At 58.1% G+C, this 19466-nt stretch overlaps 1 protein-coding gene across 1 annotated transcript in view; it reads right to left on the reverse strand.

The window, feature by feature from the left end:
- Nucleotides 1–18211, reverse strand: part of ATP2A1 (ATPase sarcoplasmic/endoplasmic reticulum Ca2+ transporting 1) — a 37892-nt gene extending 19681 nt beyond the window's left edge. Inside the window, exons 1-10 of the mRNA XM_073346364.1 lie at nt 17913–18211; nt 15979–15996; nt 15376–15458; nt 7328–7432; nt 6823–6961; nt 5493–5573; nt 4868–4953; nt 1256–1553; nt 883–1049; nt 692–780 (exon numbers count right to left, since the gene is read on the reverse strand). Of these exons, the coding sequence (XP_073202465.1) occupies nt 692–780; nt 883–1049; nt 1256–1553; nt 4868–4953; nt 5493–5573; nt 6823–6961; nt 7328–7432; nt 15376–15458; nt 15979–15996; nt 17913–18030 (1184 nt within the window). The 5' untranslated portion in view covers nt 18031–18211. The remainder of the gene's footprint in view (nt 1–691; nt 781–882; nt 1050–1255; nt 1554–4867; nt 4954–5492; nt 5574–6822; nt 6962–7327; nt 7433–15375; nt 15459–15978; nt 15997–17912) is intronic.
- Between the last annotated feature and the right edge of the window lie 1255 nt (nt 18212–19466).

Below are 19466 nucleotides of genomic sequence, written 5' to 3' on the forward strand. Positions count from 1 at the left end.
TTAGCCTGGGTAAAGTTTAGGAAATAGATGCGTGTTAATCTTGTATTTCTTCTGTAACCCATTCTGACCTTTGTGCCTTAACACTTATAATCATTTAAACTCTCTCATTCTCTGGTTAATAAACTGGTTTTATCTAAACCAGTTGAAGTGTTTGGGGAATCTCTAGTCAGGTTAACAAGGCTGGTGCATGATCATTCCCTTTGATGGAATGACGGACTATTCACAAGCGTACACTGTTCGGGGTGGGGGTCCTGAGCAGTGTAAGATGCACATTTCTCGGGTGCAAGGCTGGGGCTAAGAATTTGCAGGTCATAGTTCAGGAGTGGTTGGGACCACATTCATGTAACTTTTCTGGGAGTGACTGTACATGCTAATGGCTGTGTGTGCGCAGAGTCTAGAGAAGCTGCTTGTCATTAGCAAGGCCTTGAAAGAGGCACTGTGGGCTGGAGAGTTAAGGGGACACAGCAGTTTAGTGGTTCAGGTTTTACCCTGGGGAGTGTCACACAGGGGTCATGGGAATGTCAAGAGTCATGGGGCATGCTGGGGTTAGGGGGATGTCAGGGGTCAGGGGGTGCTGGGGTTGGGGATGTCAAGGGCCATGGTGGATGCTGGGGTCAGGGGCCATGAGGGATGCTGAAGTTGGGAGTGTCAGGGGATGTAGGATGTCAGGGGGATATCGGGGGTCACTCACACTTCTCCCTCAGGGGCGTAGGTGGATCCGGTGATGCTCAACTCATTCAGGGAACAGACATCTCCCTCCACCTTCTCAACAACAAACATCTGCCAAGAGACACAGAGAGACAGGGTCAGGGCTGGCGGCCCATGGGGATGCGGGTCAGGGACACATGGGGGGGCTGTCCAGGGAGGGGGGGCGCCCCTTACCTTGCACACAGACATCTGGTTGGTGGTGAGGGTGCCGGTTTTGTCGGAGCAGATGACTGAGGTGCAGCCCAGGGTCTCCACGGATGGCAGGCTCCGGACAATGGCGTTCTTCTTGGCCATGCGGCGGGTGCCCAGGGCTAGGCAGGTGGTGATGACCGCTGGGAGACCTGCAAGGGAGGGGAGCAGAGGTTAATGTCCAGCGTGTTACCATGGAGTCACTGCCAGGGCCTGCTCTGGACCGGGAAGGATCAGGGCTGGGAACAGCTGGAATCTGTTCACCTCCAGGGGGCTGCATATGGAGCCTGGACACTCAGGCCCTGGAATGGGTCCGAAGAGCAGGCAGACCCTAGGCCCTGCAGACACACAGACTGACCTTCAGGAATGGCGGCCACAGCCAGGGCCACGGCGATCTTGAAGTAGTAGATGGCACCACGGATCCAGGAGCCGCCGTGGACGGGGTCGTTGAAGTGGCCGATATTGATAAGCCAGACGGCCACGCAGATGAGCGAAATGACCTTGGAGAGCTGCTCCCCGAACTCATCCAGCTTCTGCTGCAGAGGCGTCTTATCCTGTTCCGTGGCTGCCATCTCATCCCGGATCTTCCCGATCTCGGTGCCCACCCCTGTGGCAATGACGATGCCCACAGCCTTGCCAGCTGCCACATTGGTGCCCTGCAGGGGGGAGGCAGTGAGGGGTGTTGGCAGGGGAGGAGGAGCAGCAGCACCAACAGGGGGTATGCATGGAGACCCTGTGGAGCCCAAAACAGGGGACTGGGGCAAAGCTCTGTCTGGCCAGCATGGCTGGGGGCATTGGTGACCCCCAGGGACAGGTCTCTATAGTCTGGGGGCGACCCTGGGGAGTAGCTCTCTGGCTGGGTGCAGGGTGGGGGAAACCCGGGGATAGCTCTCTGGCTCGGGTACAGGGTGTGGGTGACCTGAGGGGGTAGCTCTCTGGCTAGCTGCAGGCTGGGGGTGACCCGGGGGTAGCTCTCTGGCTCAGTGAAGGTTGGGGATGACCCTGGGGGTAGCTCTCTGGTTGGGTGCAGGGTTGGGGTAACCCAGGGGAAGATCTCTGGCTGTGGTACAGGGTGGGGTGACCTGGGGGGGTAGCTCTCTGGCTGGGTGCAGGGTGGGAGTGACTCCAGCTGGGGTGCAGGGTGGGGATGACACAAAGTGGGGGGTTTTCTTAATGGTTTGCATGAACACTGTGGGTGCCTCAGTTTTCCTGTGTGCTGCATGTGGAAAAAGGGGTTGGGTGAGGGTGTTTGTTGTTGCAGAGGACCAGGTACGACCTCGCCTAGCAGCCTGGATCCCAGACAATGGCCTGGAGATTGGGTACCCTAGCAACTGGTGGCTGTGAACCCTCCCCACCCTCCAGCTTGGAAGTCAGCCGGTTCAAGCCACTGGGAGGACAATGGGCTGAGGAGACAGGACCCCGGTGACCTGACCAGCCAGTTCCAGCCAAAGGGGAACAAAGGATGGAAGAGAGGGGGTCCCAGGCAGTACCAGCAAGAGATTTTAGCAGGTATTGGGTATCGGAAAGACTTGGGGCTAGCCCCAACCCTCCAGAGATGGGGGTGGAGCTGCGCTCTGCTCCTTAAAGGAGCAGAACATGGCTAGGGAGGGCATTCATTCTTTATATGGCTTTAACAGCACAATGAATATGCTAACAAACTTAAATAAAGGCTTTGTTTAAGTTTGTTAGCATATGTATTGTGCTGTTAAATTGGCCAGGAGACCTCAAGAGGGGAGGAGTGGGAGAGAGGGGAACGGAAGGTGTTTAAACAGTGTTTTTGATTCTGTTTCTCCCCATTGGTCTGAATTATCCGTGACATTCATACTGCATCACATCAAGTCCAAATCATTAGAGGAATGCTTGCACTGACAAAAGGTTTCAGAGTAACAGCCGTGTTAGTCTGTATTCGCAAAAAGAAAAGGAGTACTTGTGGCACCTTAGAGACTAACCAATTTATTTGAGCATAAGCTTTCGTGAGCTACAGCTCACTTCATCAGCTGTAGCTCACGAAAGCTTATGATTATGCTATTTCTATGCCTGTGTATTCATCTTGGTAGCTGAAGTTATGAATATTAGCTCTGTTTACTACATGTTTGCTCCTGTGGTAATGCCCACAAGATATTTAGCCAGCACATGAAGGGACAAGTCAAGCTGAATTGCCCATTAAGGAATACTTAGCTCACACTGGACCGTGGAAAATGCCTGTCTACACTTAATGGACATTTTGTGAATGTTCTAACTAGAATATGGATGGGGGTGATGGACATGTAAGTTGCCCATGTGACTCCAAACACCATCTTTCACAGTGAGAATAGATTTCCCTTTACTTGGCACTTGGCAGAAGCTAAAAGGCCCTGGTCTGGAAACATATCTATTTTGCCTTTCCTGCTCTGTCCTCTTTCCTGCTCCAGCCTCTGGGCTATGAACATATACTAATGGGAGCATTCTAACCAAGGGACTGAGGACTTTAAGGTAATCTGGAGCCTTGATATTCCTTGATCCTTTGCAGATGGACTTATGAGCTGGAAATAGTACAGAGACTGTTCTAACCTCATTGATTGCTGATTTCTCCCTTGCAATGGACAAAGATCAGATGTTTGCTGACTTTCTCACGAGTCAGCAACCTTTGACAGCTGTGGTATAAGCAACCGTAGCCCTTGCTTGAGTGGTTTTGTTCTTTCCTCTCCAAATGTCAAAGCCTGCTCCCATTGAACTCAATAGCAAAACTCCTTTTGATTTCAATGGGAATGGGATTTGGCCCCAGAGATCAGATAATGTAATTTTGATCAATTGCTTATCTGTCCAGAGACAGTTCTTATGAATGTTCTGCCAGGCTGATTTTGATTTCCCCTCCTATATGTCATGCTGAGGAAAATAATAAAACAATTTGGGCTGTAGTCCTATCAAGATGTACATGGCACACACAGTTCTGTGCCTCTTTTCCATCAAACTCAGATGGTGCAGCATCTTTGCTTTCCTAGTGCCTGGCGGAGAGCAATACTTAGATAAAGGCAAGCTGGCAGAAGCTTAATTTGAACATAAGAGAGACACTGATAGCATGTTAAGGGAAAGTGGGGTGATTATCCCTCTTATCCGTCCTTCATTTAAGAATTTTTCAATTTGGGGTGCTGCTGGATCCTCAATGACACCTGGAAGTACAGGTGGCACCAGGGGCCCAAAGCATAAAATTTTAGACATGTAAGGGGGGGTGTCGGAGGAGACGGGCAGAGCATGGGGGCCCTGGGCTGGGGGCAGGGCAGAGAGGAGTCACATGGAGGGTCACCTGGGGAGGTCACATGCCCTCTTTTGTGTCCCTCCCATGAGTGTAGTACGGGCAAGAAATGATTTCTACTTGCACCACTAGTCCCAGGTGATCTGTTTGCCCAGGACCGAACACAAAGGACAAGGAGGGGCCAAGGGGAGAGGTGATATAGGAGGCTCGGCTGGAAGGAGCGGGCTGCTGGACTCGGGGGAGAGAGAACAGCCGGAGCCCACCTGGATGGGGACAGACCCAGCTGGATGGTGCTGAGACTGGCCAGGCCTGAGGGCCCTGAGAACTGCCTGTGCTGGGTTCAGATGCTCAATAAACCTCCTGTGTTACGCTGGCTGAGTCACTGCAGGCTGGAGATCGGGGGGCATTGCTCCCTCTGGGGGTGGAGGCCCCGGGGGGCCAGAGCGAGAGGACTCCCTGAGGGGGCCCACGGCAGAGACGGGCATGCTGAAGGCTCAGAGAGGTGCAGTTCCAGGAGGCACCGGAGCCCAGGGCTTAACCCCCGAGAGAGAGTGGACCCCCGAGAAGGGCTGTCACATTGAAGGGGGTTCCTCCCAGGGGCCGTACGGAGCTGAGAGAGAGCACAGGGCCTGGGAGTCCATGACGGGGGTGACCTGGGGGACAGCTCTCTGGCTGGGGGGAAGAGGGGCAGCCCTCAGCATGGGGGAAGCGATATTCAAGCCCTCATGCAACACTCACTGAGAAGAGCATGTTCTTCTTGTCCTGGTTGACAGCACGAGGGTCTGGGACAGGTTCCGTGTGCTTGATTACCGAGACAGACTCACCTGGCAGGAGGAGCAGAGAGGGCTGAGCACACGGGATGAGGGCACCAGGAGTCCTGCCAGACAGACACCCGACATCCCCACTACATGGACAGATAGGCACCCACAGATGCAAACAGGCCCAGACACACACACACACAGGGAGCGGAACAGGAGCTTAGAGACGCCCTCCTCCACCCCAGCGAGACCCACTCACCCACCGACAGACACATGGACAGTCAGAGAGGCAAAATCACCCAGAGAGACACCCCCCCACACACACAGTGACACCCACACAAACACCTCCCAGACACCCCCCCAACGTACACCCTCCCCAGACACTCACAGACCTGCTGCACTGGCTACTGTTATCCCCCAGGGCTACAGACTCACAATCACAAGCTTGAATTTCTCATGCCTGCCCCACAGTTCTGTCCCCCCCAGACCAGATTTGCTGTCCTTAGGCCCCCAACCCAGTCCTTCCCCACCAGCCCAGCCCCCACCCCAGTTCTTTTCCCCGCAGCCCAGCTCCCAGGCTGGTTTGCCCCCCACCAGACCCTAACCTGTCAGGATGGACTGGTCCACACGCAGGGTGGTGGATTTGATGGAGATGATCCGGATGTCAGCTGGCACCTTGTCACCCACTGCAGGGAGAGGCACAAGACACGCTGTGATGGATGGACACGGGGGAAGGAGTGTCCCCACTACCAGAGTCTGGAGGGCAGACCCTGCACCCCACCCCCTCTCAGCAGGGCTGCAGGGGACGCTCAGGGCAAAAGGGTGAGGGGGCTGTGTGACTTTGGACCAGCTCATCCCTGGGGTACAAGGCACTGAATTCCCCAGGGCCGGGGTTGAGAGTGTTGGAGCAGCAGCTGGGGGTACACGGCCCCTGGGTGTCAGCAACACACAACACCAGGAGACCACACCGAGGGAGGGAGCCAGACAGCCAGGGGTGTGGAAGAGGTTATACAGGGAGAGGAAATGCTGGATCTTTTCTCCCTGTCCACCCCTAGCCGGGGCACCAGCCCCGCTATTCCAGCCGGGGATCAGGCCCCCCAGCAGTGTAACCCTAGCTGCCCCTCTCCGCTGGGACCCTTCCTGTAAGCTCAGTAAGTGTCTCCCTCCTCCCCCTCCTTAGTGCCCTCTATGTCCTGCTGGCCATGTCCTCGTAACCCTGGCTCATCACATTCCTGCTGCCCCGGCCGCTTGGCACTGCCCATAGAAGGAGCGCCCAGCGCCTCAGCCCCCCCTCTTTGCCCAGGGGGCTCTCAAGGAGATGGCGAGGTCAGGGCTCCCGGCTGGCTGGCTGGCACGGCTGGGGGGCACTGGGAAGGGGGATATAAGGCCACCCCCCAGCCTGCAGGGAGGGATGGAGACGGGGCCAGGGCAGGGGACACAGGGTCTCTCCCCCCAGGCGGGCGGGGGGGGGGCAGGGGGCGGGGGCAGTTGGCTGAAGCCCAGGCCCGGGAACACCTGTCACTGAACAAGTGCAGCGCAAAGGGGATTCCACGGAGCTCCGCTTTCAGACGGGGCCAGGGACTGTCTGTTCCCAAACACCCGCCTCTCAGCCCGGGGAGAATGAGGCTGCGTCTGCCCCACAAGCCAGGGTCAGGGCAGGCTGGGGCCAGGCAGTAAACAAGGCCGAGAGAGGCTGGGAAGCCCTGCTCAGCCAGCCCCCACAGCCCCGACACCCTCGCAGAGGGGACGGGTGAGGAGCATTGGCAACTCTTCAAGGGCATTGTGGGTAATCATGGCAACAGCATGGTTGGGACGTCATCCCAACCCTTCAACCCTCAGTACACAGGGTGTGTTTAACCATTGCCCGGGGATGCCCCGTGCCATTTGCTCCATGGTGCCTTCAGCACCTTGATGTGCTCACTGCCACACACTCACCAGCCACCTCGGTGATGTCACCGGGGACCATGTCCCGGGCCTTGATTCTCTGCACAGACTTCCTGTCTGCGCGGTACACCTTGCCCATCTCGGGTTCATACTCCTTCAGGGCCTCAATGGCGTTTTCAGCGTTCCTCTCCTGCCAGGGCAGCACAAAAAGTCACACCCACCTGCCCACAGCCCCCCGGGGGCTGGGTGAACTGGGTGACCCCCCTCAACCGGCAATGAGATGTGGGTTGGGTTGCTGTTGGCTGTTTACACAGCAATCCGTCACTTGGTGTTGAGGTGCGGCCACCTCTGGGGTGGTGCACGTGGCTGTTTACACAGGGGCCCATTGCCCGGTGCCAAGATGGAACCCCATTCTGGGATGAGACATTGATGTCAGTGACCACTTCTAAGTCTCCTGCGCTATCTCCCGGGTCACTTCAGCAGTCTCCCATCCAGATACTGATCTGGCCTGACCCTGCTTAGCACATAGAGGGGGTGGTCGCTGGCCCCTGGTTACCTGCCAGACTCCTACGATGGCATTGGCGATGAGGATCAGGAGAATGACAAATGGCTCCACGAATGCAGTGATTGTCTCCTCACCTTCCTCAAACCAGGCCAGCACCTATGAGGGGCAGAGCCACAACCAGGTCACGTCTGTGTGACCTACAGAGCTCCCCAAGCACAGCACAAGTCACCCTTCCCATCCCATGGCTGGAGAGCTACAGCCCTCCCTTCCCCTCCTCCACAGAGCTACACAAATCCAGAGTGCTACACCCTTCCCACCCATATGGCCAGGGAGTTACAGCTCTCCGTTCCCCTCCTTCACACAGCTACACCCTCCCACACACACCCATGCACCCTTAAATACTACACCCCTTCCCCCACAGCCATAGCCCCAGACCTTCACCATGACCCTCCCCACACAGAGTTCTACGCCCCTCCCACCCACATGACCAGAGAGCTACACTCTTTACTCCCCCTCCACCTCCACAGAGCTGCACCCTTCTCACCCACATGGCCAGAGAGATACAACCCCCTCCCCACTATACTCTCCCACACGCACACACAGAACTACACACTTACACAGTGCTGCACCTCTCCCCTCTCCTCCACAGAGCTACACCCTCCCCCCATAGAGGGCTACACCCACTTAGATGCACAGCCAGAGCACTACACCCTTCACGCCACATAGCAAAAGTGCTACACCTCTCCACAACTCTACATCCTCCCCCGGACACACATACAGTTCTACACCCTCACTCTCTCTCCCTCACACACACACACATAGTGCTACACCTCTCTCCTTCCCCCACCTAGCTACACACTTGCACACCTCCCATAGATGCCCAGAGCACTTCAGCTTCTTAAACACACAGCCAGAGCACTACACCCCACTCCATACCCCCAGAACTACATGTGTGTCTCTCTCACATACATCCCACACAGGCCTCTGCAAATATTACACCCCAGCCCATCACTCGGAGCATTACAGTCCTTCCCATTCGCACACACAGCGCACAACACCCTACCTCACACTCCCGCAGGTAGCTACCTAGCTCCCGACACTCATTACTCTCTTGGCTATTTCTATCACAATGGAGTCTTGTCCCAGGTGCTGCACAGACCTCAACTGAGATCAGGAGTCCCCGTAAGCCAAGTGCTGCACAGACCCTGCCCAGGATCCAGGGGTGTATGGGGATGTATGGGGATGTATGGGTAGATAGATAGATAGATAGATAGATAGCAGTAGGGAGATACTACTGACCACCTGACCTGGATGGTGATAGTGACTGTGAAATGCTCAGGGAGGTTAGAGAGGCTATAAAAATAAAAAACTCAATAATAATGGGGGATTTCAACTACCCCCATATTGACTGGGTACATATCACCTCAGGAAGGGATGTAGAGATAAATCTTCTTGACACCTTAAATGACTGATTCTTAGAGCAGCTAGTCCTGGAACTCACAAGAGGAGAGGCAATTCTTGATTTAGTCCTAAATTGAGCACAGGATCTGGTCCAAGAGGTGAATAGAGCTGGTAATAATGACCATAATATAATGAAATTTAACATCCCTGTGGCAGGGAAAACACCACAGCAGTCCAACACTGTAGCATTTAATTTCAGAAAGGAGGACAACACAAAAATGAGGAAGTTAGTTAAACAGAAATTAAAAGGTACAGCGCAAAAAGTGAAACCCCTGCAAGCTTCATGGAAACTTTTTAAAGACACCATAATAGACGCTCAACTTAAATGTATACCCCAAATTAAAAAACATAGTAAGAGAACCAAAAAAGAGCCACCGTGGCTAAACAACAAGGTAAAAGAAGCAGTGAGAGGTAAAAAGGCATCCTTTAAAAAGTGGAAGTTAAATCCTAGTGAGGAAAATAGAAAGGAGCATGAACTCTGGCAAATGAAGTGTAAAAATACAAGTAGGAAGGCCAAAAAAGAATTTGAAGAACAGCTGGCCAAAGACTCAAAAAGTAATAGCAAAAATGTTTTTAAGTACATCAGAAGCAGGAAGCCTGCTAAACAACCAGTGGGGTCACTGGACGATCGAGATGCTAAAGGAGCATTCAAGGACGATAAGGCCATTGCAGAGAAACTAAATGAATTCTTTGCATCAGTCTTCACTGTTGAGGTTGTGAGGGAGATTCCCAAACTGAGCCATTCTTTTTGGGTGACAGATCTGAGGAAATGTCCAAGATTGCAGTGTCTTTAGAGGAGGTTTTGGAACAAATTGATAAACTAAACAGTAATAAGTCTCCAGGACCTGATGCTATTCACCCAAGAGTTGTGAAGGAACTCAAATGTGAAATTGCAGAACTACTAACTGTGGTTTGTAACCTATGATTTAAATCAGCTTCTGTAACAAATGACTGGAGCATAGCTAATGTGATGCCAATTTTTTAAAAGGGCTCCAGAGGAGACTCCGGCAATCACAGGCCAGTATGTCTGACTTCAGTAGTGGGCAAACTGGTTGAAACTATAGTAAAGAACAAAATTGTCAGACACATAGATGAACATATGTTGGGGAAGAGTCAACACGGTTTTTGTTAAGAGAAATCATGCCTCACCAATCTACTAGAATTCTTTGAGGAGGTCAACAAGCATGTGGACAAGAGGGATCCAGTGGATAAAATGAATTTAGATTTTCAGAAAGCCTTTGACAAGGTCCCTCACCAGAGGCTCTTAAGCAAAGTAAACTGTCGTGGGATAAGAAGGAAGGTCCTCTCATGTATCTGTAACTGGTTAAAAGAGAGGAAACAAAGGGTAGGAATAAATGGTCAGTTTTCAGAATGGAGAGAGGTAAATAGTGGTGTCCCCCAGGGGTCTGTACTGGGCCCAGTCCTATTCAACATATTGATAAATGATCTGGAAAAGGGGGTAAACAATGAGGTGGAAAAAATTGCAGATGATACAAAACTACTCAAGATAGTTAAATCCCAGGCAGAATGTGAAGAATTACAAAAGGATCTCACAAAACTGGGTAACTGGGCAACAAAAGGGAGGTGAAATTCAGTGTTGATAAATGCAAAGTAATGCACATTGGAAAACATAAACCCAACTATACATATAAAATGATGGGTCTAAATTAGCTGTCACCACTCAGGAAGGAGATTTTGGAGCCATTGTGGAGAGTTCTCTGAAAACATCCCCTCAATGCGCAGCAGCCATCACAAAAGCGAACAGAATGTTTGGAATCATTAAGAAAGGGAGAGATAATAAGACAGAAAATATCATGTTGCCTGTATATAAATCCATGGTACGCCCACTTCTTGAATACTGCCTGCAGATGTGGTCACCCCATCTCAAAAAAGATAAGGATCACTTGATGATTACCTGTTCAGTGAAAACAGCATGGGAGAGGTTTGCTGCTTGTCATCAGTAAGGCATTGTGAGAGACAATCCAGCTTACTGAGTTAAGAGGACACAGCGGTCCCACAGTGCCATGTTGCACCCCAGGGATCTCGTCATATACCCCATCTATCTATCTATCTATCTATCTATCTATCTATCTATCTATCTATCTATCTATCTATCCCCATCCACCCAATCTAATCTAATCTAATCTATCTCCATACACGCTCATCAATCTATTTTATCGCAAAATAGCTTCCATTTCTGGCCCATCCCCTCTACCTGGTCACAATCAGCTTGGTTAGCTGCAGGTTTACTGCCCCAGGGCTCCTGAGGGTGTCCCCTCCGGCTGCTCTGACTCAGGGAATAACTGGATTTCACACACCCCCCCTGCACAGACACACCCCACCCCTACCAAGCGAAGCACTGCTGCACAGACACACCCCCAGGCATGCACACGTGCAGCACAATACACACCTCCTCAGACACAGGGGCCAGCTCTCTAACGCCCACTGCAGCAATACAGCCACACGTGTATGCACACACTCACACAGACCCCCCCCAAGTGTCTGCCACTTTCGCACAGACATCAGCCCCCTCTCCCCCCCCACCTGCCAAACACACACAGTTACACACAGGGATGGGGCAGCCTTGCCCAGGCTGGACCCAACTGTGCCCACTCAGGTTTCATCCAAGGCCCAGTGAGATTGAGATCAGTTTACAGGCCTCTTGCACTCACGCAAGCGGACGGGGGGCCCAGCTGTCGCCACCCTCCCCCCCCCAGTACATATCAAGATCAAGGGGACATGGGGGGAGAATCACTTGGGGGAGGGGCTCCTCCCCCCACCACTGCCTATCCAGGCAGGGTCTCCCATTCTTTAACACCTGCCAGACGAAGCCCTGGGCCTCCCTCCTTCCACTCCTGAGCCCTGGCTCCCTCTTTCCACTCGCAGCCCTGGCCCAGCTGCTGACACTTGAGATGCTGCCTCTCCGGAGCCGACACTGAAACCTTCAAGACTGAATTCCGGGCGGGCCTGGGCCAGGCCTCCGCACAGAAAGGTCATGGTGAAGGACAATGCAAGATGACTCCCAAAGCCTGCTCCCCTCCTGGCCTGAGGAGCCCCGGGCCCCCAGCACCTCTGCCACAGAGACACAGCATGGGGCCTGGATGGAGTGGGGTGGGACCGTACCCCTGGCCCTTCCCCAGGGACACCTGTCCCCCAGCATCTCCCAGTAGTTTGCACACAGGAGTGATCCAGACTTCACCCTGCCCTGCTCAAAAGGGGGAAACTGAGGCACAGAGAGCCTGTGGCAGGGTCAGGAATAGAATCCAGAAATCCTGACTCCCAGTCCCCCCTGCTCTAACCACTAGACCCCGCTCCCATCCCAGAGCCAGGGATAGAACCTAGGAGTCCTGACTTCCAGTCTCTTCCCCAATGGGTGTCCCAGGACATACCAGCCTCTCACACTAAAATTTACTCCTCAGTTCCCATGTTATACATAGAGAGCTCCCTTCCCACCATAGCTTCTTCCCCAGCCCTCTGGGACCCCCCCAGCCAATCATGGAGCTGCAGGACTCTGGGACCCCCCAGGCCCCATCACTCACGAAGGAGATGCAGCCCCTCCCACACCCTGGGACCCCAGCCCCCCGTCACTCACGAAGGAGATGCAGCCCCTCCCGCACCCTGGGACCCCAGCCCCCCGTCACTCACGAAGGAGATGCAGCCCCTCCCGCACCCCGGGACCCCAGCCCCCCGTCACTCACGAAGGAGATGCAGCCCCTCCCGCACCCCGGGACCCCAGCCCCCCGTCACTCACGAAGGAGATGCAGGCCCTCCCGCACCCCGGGACCCCAGCCCCCCGTCACTCACGAAGGAGATGCAGCCCCTCCCGCACCCCGGGACCCCAGCCCCCCGTCACTCACGAAGGAGATGCAGGCCCTCCCGCACCCCGGGACCCCAGCCCCCCGTCACTCACGAAGGAGATGCAGGCCCTCCCGCACCCCGGGACCCCAGCCCCCCGTCACTCACGAAGGAGATGCAGGCCCTCCCGCACCCCGGGACCCCAGCCCCCCGTCACTCACGAAGGAGATGCAGCCCCTCCCGCACCCCGGGACCCCAGGCCCCCCGTCACTCACGAAGGAGATGCAGCGCCTCCCGCACCCCGGGACCCCAGGCCCCCCGTCACTCACGAAGGAGATGCAGCCCCTCCCGCACCCCGGGACCCCAGGCCCCCCGTCACTCACGAAGGAGATGCAGCCCCTCCCGCACCCTGGGACCCCAGGCCCCCCGTCACTCACGAAGGAGATGCAGCCCCTCCCGCACCCTGGGACCCCAGGCCCCCCGTCACTCACGAAGGAGATGCAGCCCCTCCCGCACCCTGGGACCCCAGGCCCCCCGTCACTCACGAAGGAGATGCAGCCCCTCCCGCACCCTGGGACCCCAGGCCCCCCGTCACTCACGAAGGAGATGCAGCCCCTCCCGCACCCTGGGACCCCAGGCCCCCCGTCACTCACGAAGGAGATGCAGCCCCTCCCGCACCCTGGGACCCCAGGCCCCCCGTCACTCACGAAGGAGATGCAGCCCCTCCCGCACCCTGGGACCCCAGGCCCCCCGTCACTCACGAAGGAGATGCAGCCCCTCCCGCACCCTGGGACCCCAGGCCCCCCGTCACTCACGAAGGAGATGCAGCCCCTCCCGCACCCTGGGACCCCAGGCCCCCCGTCACTCACGAAGGAGATGCAGCCCCTCCCGCACCCTGGGACCCCAGGCCCCCCGTCACTCACGAAGGAGATGCAGCCCCTCCCGCACCCTGGGACCCCAGGCCCCCCGTCACTCACGAAGGAGATGCAGCCCCTCCCGCACCCTGGGACCCCAGGCCCCCCGTCACTCACGAAGGAGATGCAGCCCCTCCCGCACCCTGGGACCCCAGGCCCCCCGTCACTCACGAAGGAGATGCAGCCCCTCCCGCACCCTGGGACCCCAGGCCCCCCGTCACTCACGAAGGAGATGCAGCCCCTCCCGCACCCTGGGACCCCAGGCCCCCCGTCACTCACGAAGGAGATGCAGCCCCTCCCGCACCCTGGGACCCCAGGCCCCCCGTCACTCACGAAGGAGATGCAGCCCCTCCCGCACCCTGGGACCCCAGGCCCCCCGTCACTCACGAAGGAGATGCAGCCCCTCCCGCACCCTGGGACCCCAGGCCCCCCGTCACTCACGAAGGAGATGCAGCCCCTCCCGCACCCTGGGACCCCAGGCCCCCCGTCACTCACGAAGGAGATGCAGCCCCTCCCGCACCCTGGGACCCCAGGCCCCCCGTCACTCACGAAGGAGATGCAGCCCCTCCCGCACCCTGGGACCCCAGGCCCCCCGTCACTCACGAAGGAGATGCAGCCCCTCCCGCACCCTGGGACCCCAGGCCCCCCGTCACTCACGAAGGAGATGCAGCCCCTCCCGCACCCTGGGACCCCAGCCCCCCGTCACTCACGAAGGAGATGCAGGCCCTCCCGCACCCTGGGACCCCAGCCCCCCGTCACTCACGAAGGAGATGCAGCCCCTCCCGCACCCTGGGACCCCAGCCCCCCGTCACTCACGAAGGAGATGCAGCCCCTCCCGCACCCTGGGACCCCAGCCCCCCGTCACTCACGAAGGAGATGCAGCCCCTCCCGCACCCTGGGACCCCAGCCCCCCGTCACTCACGAAGGAGATGCAGCCCCTCCCGCACCCTGGGACCCCAGCCCCCCGTCACTCACGAAGGAGATGCAGCCCCTCCCGCACCCTGGGACCCCAGCCCCCCGTCACTCACGAAGGAGATGCAGCCCCTCCCGCACCCTGGGACCCCAGCCCCCCGTCACTCACGAAGGAGATGCAGCCCCTCCCGCACCCTGGGACCCCAGCCCCCCGTCACTCACGAAGGAGATGCAGGCCCTCCCGCACCCTGGGACCCCAGCCCCCCGTCACTCACGAAGGAGATGCAGGCCCTCCCGCACCCTGGGACCCCAGCCCCCCGTCACTCACGAAGGAGATGCAGGCCCTCCCGCACCCTGGGACCCCAGCCCCCCGTCACTCACGAAGGAGATGCAGCCCCTCCCGCACCCTGGGACCCCAGCCCCCCGTCACTCACGAAGGAGATGCAGGCCCTCCCGCACCCTGGGACCCCAGCCCCCCGTCACTCACGAAGGAGATGCAGGCCCTCCCGCACCCTGGGACCCCAGCCCCCCGTCACTCACGAAGGAGATGCAGCCCCTCCCGCACCCTGGGACCCCAGCCCCCCGTCACTCACGAAGGAGATGCAGCCCCTCCCGCACCCTGGGACCCCAGCCCCCCGTCACTCACGAAGGAGATGCAGGCCCTCCCGCACCCTGGGACCCCAGCCCCCCGTCACTCACGAAGGAGATGCAGCCCCTCCCGCACCCTGGGACCCCAGCCCCCCGTCACTCACGAAGGAGATGCAGCCCCTCCCGCACCCTGGGACCCCAGCCCCCCGTCACTCACGAAGGAGATGCAGGCCCTCCCGCACCCTGGGACCCCAGCCCCCCGTCACTCACGAAGGAGATGCAGCCCCTCCCGCACCCTGGGACCCCAGCCCCCCGTCACTCACGAAGGAGATGCAGCCCCTCCCGCACCCTGGGACCCCAGCCCCCCGTCACTCACGAAGGAGATGCAGCCCCTCCCGCACCCTGGGACCCCAGCCCCCCGTCACTCACGAAGGAGATGCAGGCCGCCAGCAGCAGGATTCGCACCAGCAGGTCCTCAAACTGCTCCACCACGAGCTCCCAGATGGACTTGCCTGGGGAGTGGGGCAGGGTCAGGGAGCAGCAGGGACCCCCCCAGCCCCCGGCAGGGATCCCCCCCTATTTTCCTTGGGTGTGGGGACACAGCGGGTCACAGGCAGGGACACCAAGTCACTAGGGTGCCAGACCTCCAGGACTGCCCTGGAGTCACCAGGAATTAAAGATTGTGTCAGGTGATGAAAGCTCCAGGAATCCATGCAACCAAAACGGGCAGCCCTGCAAGTCCCAGGGGCTGCAGCCAGAATGGGGATCAGAGCTGGGGAGCCAGGTTGTGGGGCAGGGGAGGGCCTTGGGGGCACTGGGGTGAGGGTGCTGCCCACAGGGGTAAAGTTATAGGGCAATGGAGGGCACTGGGCTATTGGAGGGGGCCGTGGGCCCTGGTGGCCCTGAGTTAATGGGGGGGACCCAGGGTTTCCGTTAGAGAGAGGCTGGGGCTGGCTTGAGGATGTGGCCGGCAGTGGCTGCCATGGGCTCTGGCACTTTGTGGTTTTGGGGCCACCAGTGGCTGGGACTCACCTTCCTCTGCTGGGAGCTCTGCCCAAGGAGACACCGCCGCAGGAGCGAAGGAAGAGAGGAGAAGAGGCTGGTTAGCACCGTGAGCGGGGAACCCCCGGGGCAGAGTACATGCTGCAAGCTGGGGAGATAGGAACGAGCCCCAGATGAGGGGACATGCCACACAAACAGGGGCCGATGGGTTCATTGGCCTGGGGCACAACAACCCAGCCCAGCGTTGCACAGGGCATGGGGCCTCGAACCCTGGCGCCTTTGCCAGGCTAAGGGGAGAGAGTGTGTGTGTGCATGACCCACTGAGACACACACAGGGCTGACAGGAAGAGGAAAGGGGGGGCAGGACCCCCAAAAATTAATGGGGTGAAATGGGAGAGGGGTGGGCCCAGCTGAAATGAGGTACCGGGGCCCTACATTTCCCTAGCTGGGGCTGCACAGACACGCAGAGAATGGGGTGCGCACATCCCCACTGGTGTAAACACATCCTCAGACATGTAAACATGCCCTCACACACGTGAACACACCTGCACATACATGTAACACACACCCACACACTTGTGAACACGCCTTCACACATACAGAAACACGCCCGTACACACCTAGATGCAGCCAAACATATTCGTTCACACACAAGTACTCACTCACACGCCCTCCTGCGGTGACCCGAGCTGGGCTGAGATTTTCCGAGCTCGCTGGCCTGCTGCTCTGGGACCTGCACCAAGCCCAGTGGGGCTCGGGGGTGGCAGGAAGCTGGAGGGGCACCGTGGTGCGGTTGGGATCATGCCCATCCCCAATTGCAGTCTGAGCCACCCATCAATTCCACACATGCTGGCCCAGCACAGGACTTTCCTGCCCCGCGGGCATTAGGGGCTCCCCTTAACCCTGTCCCAGGACAGGAAGCGTAGCGTGAAGGATGCCCTCCACCCCATGCAGCATCTCTGGTGTCCGATCCATTCCAGAGGGAATTACAGGCGGGTTATTCTTAGCCAAGGAGCAGCTGCCTTGTCCCCAGGACGGCTGGGCCTTGCCTGTGTCTGCATCTTTGGCTTCTCTGTGATAGTCTCCGACCCTGACTCCGATATGTGGCTCCCCGGGCTCCGATACGCGGCTCCCCAGGGCTCCGATACGCAGCTCCCGGGGCTCTGATACGTGGCTCCCCGGGCTCTGATACACGGCTCCGACCCTGACTCCGATACGCGGCTCCCCAGGCTCCGATACGCGGCTCCTGGGGCTCCAATACCTGGCTCCCCAGGCTCCGATACACAGCTCCGACCCTGACTCCGATACGCGGCTCCCCAGGCTCTGATACGCGGCTCCCCTGGCTCCGATACACAGCTCCCTGGGCTCCGATACACAGCTCCCTGGGCTCCGATACACAGCTCCCTGGGCTCCAATAAGTGGCTCCCTGGGCTCTGATACACGGCTCCCGGGGCTCCGATACACGGCTCCCCTGGCTCCGACACGCGGCTCCCTGGGCTCTGATACGCGACTCCTGGGGCTCTGATATGCGGCTCTCCTGGCTCCGATACACGGCTCCCGGGGCTCTGATACACAGCTCCGGGAGCCCTGCTGATTCTTGCCCTGACACCTGGCTCCCCTCACGCTGCTACGCCCCTCCCAGGGCCCAGTGGCTGATGCCAGCCTCACTCAGTGTCTCTTGCTCCAACCCTGCCTCTCTGTGTCCAGCCAACCCCATGCATCCTTAGCCACCTGTTCCATTCTCTCCATCTCTGTCTGCCTGCTTCTTTCTCGCTCCCCAGCCCCAGACATTTCTCTCTCCCCCCCACCCCATACACAAGCAAACTCTCTGTTCCTCATTCTCCATCCTTCTTCCTTTCTCAGTCTCTTTCTCGCTCCGCCTCTCTCCTCTTCTTCTCTCTCCCCATCCCGGTGGCCGGTCCAGCCGGGTGTGTGAGGATGCGGGGCGAGCTGTCAGCACTTACCGTTGGGACCATATTTGTCCAGGTTCTTCTTCACCTGTTCAGGTGTCAGGCCAGAGTTCTCACTCACACCAAAGTAGGCCAGACACTCCTCCACAGTCTTTGCGTGGGAGTTCTCCATGGCTGCCCCACCAGCGCTGTAAGCCCCGTCCCCCCCGGGCTTGGCCTGTCTCTGCCCCTCACAAGCCCCGGCCGATCAGTTGGTCTCCGAGTGTCTCCCACCTCGCGTCCCTTGCCGCTCAGCAGACCATGGCCCTCCTCGGCGCCCAGTATCCGACAGGGGAGCCCACCCAACCTGTCCCGGTATAGACACCCTCAGTGGGGACTGGGGCTGTCCCTGGTCCTTATGAGGGAGCCCACGGGGCAGACTCCCGGGCCCCGTCCCTGGGCTCCCATTGGGCAGCTGCCCTGACATCACAGCCGGCACCAGCACACATATGGCATTCTGCGCAGGGAGGTATTTTTGCTGACTTGAGGCAGCGGGAGGGAGGCCGAGAGGTGACTTAGGAGAGTGGCTGAGGCGGCCGCACACCGAGATGTCACTCAACGTCTGCCAGCTCCTTGGAAGAAACCTCCCCCGCCAATCCTGCTCCTTGGCTCCTTGCGGGTTATTTCTGTCCCTTGGCCATAATGGACACATGCGGCTCAGGGCTTGTCTCACTCACGTTTCCTCGTCCTCACCCCCTTCCCTCTGTCCATGCCTCTGTTCCTCTGCTTACCCCCCAGCCAGCTGAGCTCTCGCGCGGCCGTCCACAGCTGCACCCGCTGGCCAGATCCTATGTGCCCCCCTCCAGTTACCCAGCCAGCTGTGCCACGAACACTCGTCAGCAACCCATCTAGATCGACCCACCCGCTGTCTGCCTAGATCCCCGCAGGCCGCTCCAGCTACCCAGCCAGCTGTGCCGTGAACTCTAACCAGCAACCCATCTAGGTCGACCCACCCGAAGGAGGGCCGGCAGCCCCAGAGCTGGGCAGGGGTGGAGGGCTGTGAGCTGGTGGGATCCCCTCCGTGGGGGAAGGGCTGGCAGCCCCAGGGCTGGGGGATGGGGCTGTTAGTCGGGGGGGATCCCCTCTATGGAGGAAGGGCCAGCACCCCAGGCCTGCAGGGGAGCTGTGAGCCAGGGGGATGCCCTCTGTGGGGGAAGGGCCAGCAGCCAGCTCCAAATTGAAACTCAGAGAAAACATTAAGAACATTACCACTTCATCATATCTCTCCCCACTTCGAGACTGACTGAGCAGGGTCACTTTAGCCAGTGACCTGGGGAAGTTCGAACCCACCAACGTACCCATGGATGCCCCAGCATCTCTCCCATTCCTTGGTGGGAGTTACACCAGGCCCTTCCAGTTTTACGCCCTCCCTTAGGTCAGGTGTGCTCGATGGCACTCACAGGCTGCATTTGGGAAGGTTTATGCGGCCTGTGTCCTTTTGCCACCCCAAAACCCCCAGGGGTCAAACTGGGATCAGGTCTTCTCCCAGTGCTCCAGTCTGGAGGGCTGTGATTCGGGCTCTCTTGGTTAAGAGCCCCCATCTTGACCTTGGCCACCCTCTGACCAGGT

Source organism: Lepidochelys kempii, chromosome 6 (genome assembly GCF_965140265.1).
Source record: "Lepidochelys kempii isolate rLepKem1 chromosome 6, rLepKem1.hap2, whole genome shotgun sequence".
In the NCBI taxonomy this organism is placed as follows: Eukaryota; Metazoa; Chordata; order Testudines; family Cheloniidae; genus Lepidochelys; species Lepidochelys kempii.